The 7,500-nt window shown below is 47.4% G+C and overlaps 1 protein-coding gene across 1 annotated transcript in view; it reads left to right on the top strand.

Moving 5' to 3' along the window:
• Nucleotides 1–7,500, top strand: part of thbs3b (thrombospondin 3b) — a 31,739-nt gene that overhangs the window by 3,056 nt on the left and 21,183 nt on the right. Inside the window, exons 2-5 of the mRNA XM_083680789.1 lie at nt 2,747–2,816; nt 3,432–3,511; nt 5,150–5,242; nt 7,028–7,210. Coding sequence (XP_083536915.1) covers nt 2,747–2,816; nt 3,432–3,511; nt 5,150–5,242; nt 7,028–7,210 — 426 coding nt within the window. The remainder of the gene's footprint in view (nt 1–2,746; nt 2,817–3,431; nt 3,512–5,149; nt 5,243–7,027; nt 7,211–7,500) is intronic.

Below are 7,500 nucleotides of genomic sequence, written 5' to 3'. Positions count from 1 at the left end.
GTTTTCACTCTTGTCTGCCAAAAAGTAGGGTCTCTCGTTACTAACCCTACACCCCGGGTGGGGGTGGGGGTGGGGGTGGGGGTGGGGAGTGAGTTGGGTTGGGGGATGGGAGACGGTTTCTAAATGCACAAGGTAGCCACAATGGAAGGCTGTCTATTCATACAGAGAGGCCGTGTCCTATTCAGAGAGAGAGGGTGGTATCAAACATTCCTCAGTCCATTCCATTCATTACAATAAGCCTATCCTCCGATTTCTACCTCCAGCAGCCTCTCCTGATGTTGTTATATAGGAGAACAAAGGTTCTGGCCACACTATGTCCACATTCTGAGAGCTGCCACTACTTTTAGATCAGGGGAGGCTGCTGGAGGTAGAAATCGGAGGATGGGCTCATTGTACAGCCTCGCCTGTTTTAGAGACATGGGGGATGTCGGCAACACTCTGAGAGAAGGAGGGGCTGACATGGTCTTATCTCACCAACCGCCAAAGAGTTCCGGAACACTCACCACCAGTGCCAAGTGTTCTATGTGGTGTTTACCTAGCAACAACACTTTGATTGGCTGCAAAATTAAGCATTTATGTATGTTTGGTGAATAAAATCACCCTCAGCACTCTGGAATGTTGACAGTTTGGGACTTTATTCACCCTCAGCACTGAATGAGTTAAACCACTCGGTAACGACTGTGGGCTTGGAAACTGTTCTCTGATCTGCCCAGACGGCACAGACAGGACATTTATCACACCGCAGAATGAGAAGAGAACCCCATTCACGTTTTAGTCAGGATATTTTCCAAAGTCTTGGGTCATACGACCTCTAAAGCTGTGTCTGCGTGTTTCTGTGTCTGCTTCCTGTGCCACTGTGAAGAAAAGACAATGTGAGTGTTTGTGTCTCTGTTTTCCTTGGCCTCGCTCTCTGAGGTTTCCACCCGTCTCAATGTTGCTGTGAACCCAAGTCCTGACAGCATCATGCACATTACTAAAGGCATAGTCCACCCATATTACACAACTACATGTTTGGTTCCTTACCCTGATTTGGGCCTGATCTTTCAAACATGCTAATTTAGCGTGCATTGACTTCCACTGGATTTAAAATCAGTTATGTAGCGGTTAGTGACAGTGTCCAGATAAACAGAACCAAAGAGTCATCTGACATCTGTCCTGGTCCATAGACTCTTTCAGGGGGACCAAGTAATTGAATTTGTAATTGATTTTTGGGAGAACTATCCCTTTAATGTGTTACCATTGTTGGCTGTCTTCTGTGGTGTAGTGAGGAAAGAGAAGAAGAGCAGATCCTATTGGTCTATACAGGTAGAGTATCTGTGTCCTTCTAGGCTGAGCATCAAGTTCAGTATCAAGGTGAGGCTGGTGGAGGTAGAAATTGGAGGACCGGGCTCATTGTAATGCTGCATGGAATGTAATGAAGAAAGGTATCAAACGCGTGTTCCATGCCATTCCACATCATGCATTACAATCTCGACCTCCGATTTCTACCTCCCCCAGCCTCCCCTGGTGTAGGCCTAGAGTGTGTTTTATCTAGACTACACTGCCCTTCTGGAGCTGTTCTGTATGCTGCATCCAGACCAGACCCAGGCACTGTATGAAACGTTTAATTTCTCAGTCTATGGATCAAAGTTTAGAGTCAAAACTATGGTCAGCGTAGTACTTGGTTAGTGTCTCCTCTTCCTCGTAAACGTCGGCTGTGTTTTGTTGGCTTTGCAGGAGATTTTACTGCCTTCTCTGTGAAGTGTGTGTTTCTGTGGATCCCCGTGGACCAGAGAGAGAGGATGTGATTTATAGAGCGCTCAGAGCTCATCCTTCATGTCCCAGAGTTCCTCAACCCTCAGCGGACTGAGAGACCGTCCCGTTGGGTCAGCGTCTGTTTGATGTCTTAACTGCCATTTCCTAACTGGGGGTTTGAACTCCAGAAAGACGGCCTCAGGCCTGGTCACCACTCCTCTTCCCTCTCAATTTTGCACAGGGTTTTACCTCAACCAGAGTAAGTGCAGGGTTCTCCCCAAAGAATGGAATGGAGTATTTCTGCACCATGCTGTGAGCTTGGCGCGCCACTATGAAAACATTTCAAGGCAAATTAAACTATATATCAGTAACGATAGAGTAACTATCTTTATTAAACTATATACCAGTAACGAGTAATTATCTTTGATCGCCAACAACATCGTTGTGTGTTGCGATGTTCCTCTGTGAATTCTGCGTTTTAACTGTATTGTCTGCACATTTTGACATGAATAAACGAGTGGTGTTTTGATAATTCAATCCAGCGCCACACGGTTCAAACATCCCGGGGAGAACCCTGAAGGGTTAAATCTCAGACACTTTCATTGTTAGCATGTAGCTCAGATACGTGCTCCTAAAGCCAGGATAATCCTCCGTAATCCTGCCTTCTGAGGCTTCCTAACAAGATGTGTCTGTCTTTGAAGGAGCCGCCCTCAGCCCTCAGAGAGGTCAGATACTCGCTGACTGTTACAGACGGTAATGAGTGATATAATCTTCTGTTCTGGCACAAAAAAGGACTCGCATTGTTCTAAAGAAGTATGCTGAATACCTCAGTGTCGTTAGAAATGTTTTCTGTGGTAGACAGACGGCTCATCTCTCTGTCACTTAAAGCACGAGACACAAAAGTATAACCTGTAAAACTACTTAGTCAAGATGTTTTTTGCGACTTTCAGAAACTCATCTTTTTCTCTGTCTCTTCTTCCCTTTCCTCTCCTCTCCTCTCCTCTCTTCTCAGACCTACGCCAAGTTTGCTGGGGCTCCAATCAGAGTCCACAAGATCACCAACCCCTGGAGAAGCCCCACAGGTGAGAGATTTTCTCTCCCTCAGCACATCAGACCGATGCTCCTCTTTGTGAGGAGAAAGATTGAGAGGAATTTCCTGACTGAGACAAGAAAGGGTAACAGAGGTCATAAGGTGGCCATGTCCCTGCAGTGCTGACAGACCCAGACAGGCTTCCCCCCAAAGAATGGAAGAGGGCCGCTCCCCCACTATGTCAGCATTTCAGAGCAAATGGAACTAATATGTATTCATGACAGAGTAACTCTCTCTGATCGCCAACGACATCGTTGGTAAAAGTGAAAGTGAAAACGTCATTATGTTCCTCAGTTAGTTCGATGCTTCAGCGGCGTTTTTAGCTCTAACCCTAGCCCTAACCCGCAGGAAAGAGGGATGAGATTATAGACCAGGGCAGGAAGCTCTCCCTCTCCCCCTCTTCTGACTTGAGTAGAACAGGGTCAGAGGTCACGGGCTAGCAGGTCAAAGGTCACGGGCTAGCAGGACACAGGGTCACAGAGCACCTGACGTTTCCTGACTCTCAACACCCTTCCTTTGTTACTTCAGCCATGATGTCTTCCTCCGAGCCCCAGGGGTCCGCGGGTCCCCGCCAGCCTCTCACCCTGCCTCTGGTCTCTCGTTTCAGGCACCCTGCCAGCGCTGAAGACCAGTGAGGGAGCCAGCATCTCCAAGCCCAGTAACATCATCATCCACCTCCGGAAACAGGTGAGAACACTCTGCCATTTTCTTTTCTTTTTTACCCCCCCCTCAAAAGTCGGAGCTGTCTGGCAGTAAACAGGTCTGTTAGTAGAACATTAAACAGCACGTGGGCGACGTCCAGAGCCATTTCATGGATTTTCATCGTCTGATGTCCATGTCCATGTGCAGGCCAGACCATAATGCTTCTGAAACCTGCACACAGAGGAAGACTCCACATCACAACATGTGTGAAGGATCCCCTGCATAAATACGAAGGTCACGTTAATGTGCGTCATAAAAACCAGGTTGTTTGAATGATGTTGTTTGACGAGATTTCTTAGCACCGTGAAAGATGGTTTGTCTAAGGAATTAGGTCTTGGCAAAGGTGGAATGTTTGAAATGTTTGAAATGTCCTCCATAGGAGCCATGCAACTTATGTAATATATAGGCCAGGGGAGGCTGGTGGAGGTAGAAATTGGAGGGATGAATAAGCCCGTCCTCCGATTTCTACTTCCACCAGCCTCCCCTGAGATAGGCCTTGATACAAACATCATTTTGATAACTGTTAGGATGCAACTTGTTAGGGTGTTTTAGTTGCTCAGTGTGAGTACGGAGTCATAGTCTGGCACTAATGAGTCTTTGCAACATGTTTTTATAGTTGTGTCCTTTGGAAGTGGTTAGTCTGCTATGGGTCTTGGCTTAGAGGTTTATGGATAATGGGTTTTGGCATGGGGGTTTATGGGTAATGGGTTTTGGCACAGAGGAAGTAGACGGAGAGTGGAGGGTAGCTGGAGGAGTGGCCTTCCTTTGCCTGAGGCACTTAGCGCTTAAAGGTACAGAATGAACTCCCAGCACCTTTCCTCTTTAAAATCAAATGACTGCTTGTTTTCTGCCTTTGTGACCTCAGTTTAGTGCTCTGTATGATGTTTTACACACATGTTTCTGTGTACTTGGTAAAAGCCTCAGGGGAGAATGTGGGTTTTATTTGTCCGAGGTGTTTACAGGGGAAACATTTGCACCATGTTCACATCTTATACTGATTGGCTAGCTCTCCATCTACATCTTATACTGATTGGCTAGCTCTCCATCTACATCTTATACTGATTGGCTAGCTCTCCATCTACATCTTATACTGATTGGCTAGCTCTCCATCTACATCTTATACTGATTGGCTAGCTCTCCATCTACATCTTATACTGATTGGCTAGCTCTCCATCTACATCTTATACTGATTGGCTAGCTCTCCATCTACATCTTATACTGATTGGCTAGCTCTCCATCTACATCTTATACTGATTGGCTAGCTCTCCATCTACATCTTATACTGATTGGCTAGCTCTCCATCTACATCTTATACTGATTGGCTAGCTCTCCATCTACATCTTATACTGATTGGCTAGCTCTCCATCTACATCTTATACTGATTGGCTAGCTCTCCATCTACATCTTATACATGTTACATTTAAGTCATTTAGCAGACGCTTTTGTCCAGTAGAGACTTAGTCTCAGTAGGTGAATCAACTCTACATCAGTCATCATCAGTAAAACCTTCCAGAAGAACAAGTGCCATCGGCAGTCATAGTGCTTTTTTTTGTAATCTTATGCTGATTGGCTTCCTCCTCCATGTACATCTTATGCTGATTGGCCAGCTCCCCTGTCTTTCAGAAGTACAACGCTGACTATGACCTGTCAGCCAAGGAGGGGGCGGACACTCTGGCCTTCGTATCCCTGCTGGAGGAGAAGCTGCTGCCTGCCCTGGTGAGACAATGTTGGAGGGAGGGAGGCAGGGAGGCAGGGAGGGAGGGAGGGAGGTGACGTGTAAGTAGCCTTTTGCACTGGAACACGAGCCAGAACTATCTGAGATGAGGAGGAACAGGTAGAAAGGAGATGAGGAGGAGAGAAGGAAGAGAAAGAGGGGGATGAAAGGGGGGGGACAGGACAGCAGATCTGGCTTTGTCCTCTTTTCATCAGGCTACATCATTATTATTATTATTATTACATTATTGTTATTATTATATTATTGTTATTATTATAGTTGGGGTATGGGCTCTAAGTGAACCATCTCTCCACAACGTCCCCATTCTCCCTGACTCGGCTGGCCGGTGACGATAGGCCTGTCAGGCTGAGGGGGAGGAGTCGCCTGAGGTACCCCGCCCCCCGTGGAGTCAGGAACGCTTTCAAGTCATTTAAAAAGGGAAAATAACTTCTCTCTCTCTCTCTGACCTCCTCATAACAGCTGCTGAGCACACTCATCTGGCACCAGTCTAAATACAGAACACGTCTACCGTTCCCTTTTCCCTTCCATGCATTACAATGAGCCCGTCCTCCGATTTCTACCTCCACCAGCCTCCCCTGTAGTACAGTCAGTGTTCACAAGGTGGCGTTTGGGAATACAAGGAATGCACCATTTTGTTCCTATGATAATACAAGAACGGAGCAGTATTACGAAATGGAGCCATATAGGTTATTGGCCAGGACAAGAAGACATTCATGGTCTAACCCTAACCCTAACCCCAGGACAAGGACAAGAAGACATTCATGGTCTAACCCCAACCCCAACCCCAACCCTAACCTAACCGTAACCCCAGGACAAGGACAAGAAGATTCATGGTCATATTCGTCGGCACCACAGAGCTGTTGACTTATATGAACAAAAGTTGAAAGAGCCGTTTAGCATGACTAGCTAGCTCTCTGACCCAGGACAGTGGTAGACCAGGCAGGCTAGCTCTCTGACCCAGGACAGTGGTAGACCAGGCAGGCTAGCTCTCTGACCCAGGACAGTGGTACACCAGGCAGGCTAGCTCTCTGACCCAGGACAGTGGTAGACCGAGTAGTTTACTGTATTCTCCCTGAGGAGGGATCTCACTCTGCCACCTGGGCCTCGTGTCCTGTATAAAAGCGTCTGTCTTCCTGTGTAAACAGGAAGTAATGATGGTGACAGAAGTTGTGTCTCAGGGGTGAAGGTGCTGAAGTGGAAGACTCTCAAGTGACTCCGGCGACCCCTGGTGTGACCCCCCCCCCCCCCACCACCACCACTGGAGTCTATTCATCTATCCTATCTATCCATCTAGCTATCCATCCATCTGTCCATCAATCCATCTATTCTATCCATCCATCCATCTTCTCCTCTGTGTCCATATTCTCCTCAGATCTGTGTGTCCATCCCTCTGTCCTCAGATCTGTGTCCATCCCTCTGTCCTCAGATCTGTGTCCATCCCTCTCTCCTCAGATCTGTGTCCATCCCTCTCTCCTCAGATCTGTGTCCATCCCTCTCTCCTCAGATCTGTGTCCATCCCTCTGTCCTCAGATCTGTGTCCATCCCTCTCTCCTCAGATCTGTGTCCATCCCTCTGTCCTCAGATCTGTGTCCATCCCTCTCTCCTCAGATCTGTGTCCATCCCTCTGTCCTCAGATCTGTGTCCATCCCTCTCTCCTCAGATCTGTGTCCATCCCTCTCTCCTCAGATCTGTGTCCATCCCTCTCTCCTCAGATCTGTGTCCATCCCTCTGTCCTCAGATCTGTGTGTCCATCCCTCTGTCCTCAGATCTACGCCCAGTGGGTGGACTCTAAGAACTATGTGGATGTGACACGCCGCTGGTTCGCTGAGAACATCCCCTTCCCCCTCAACTTCCTGCTGCCCAACCGCATGCACACGCAGCAGCTGGAGAGGCTGAGGCTGGTCAGGGGAGACCCCACTCTGGAGGCCGGGGAGCAGCTGGAGAAGGAGGTGAGAGGAGGAGGAGAGGAGGAGGAGAGGGTGTTGACGTTGATGTTGTTACCTAGCAACACACATTACTATTACTACTACTACTACTATACTACTACTACTACTACTACTACTACTATACTACTACTGCTACTACTACTATACTAATACTACTACTACTACTACTATCTACTCCTACTACCTCTACTATACTACTACTACTACTACTACTACTGCTACTACTACTACTACTACTACTATACTACTACTATACTACTACTACTACTACTGCTACTACTACTACTACTACT

Source organism: Argentina silus, assembly GCF_951799395.1.
Source record: "Argentina silus genome assembly, chromosome: 11".
Classification (NCBI taxonomy): Eukaryota; Metazoa; Chordata; class Actinopteri; order Argentiniformes; family Argentinidae; genus Argentina; species Argentina silus.
Note: the sequence above shows the minus strand (reverse complement) of the source record. Positions and strands in the feature narration are given on the sequence as shown.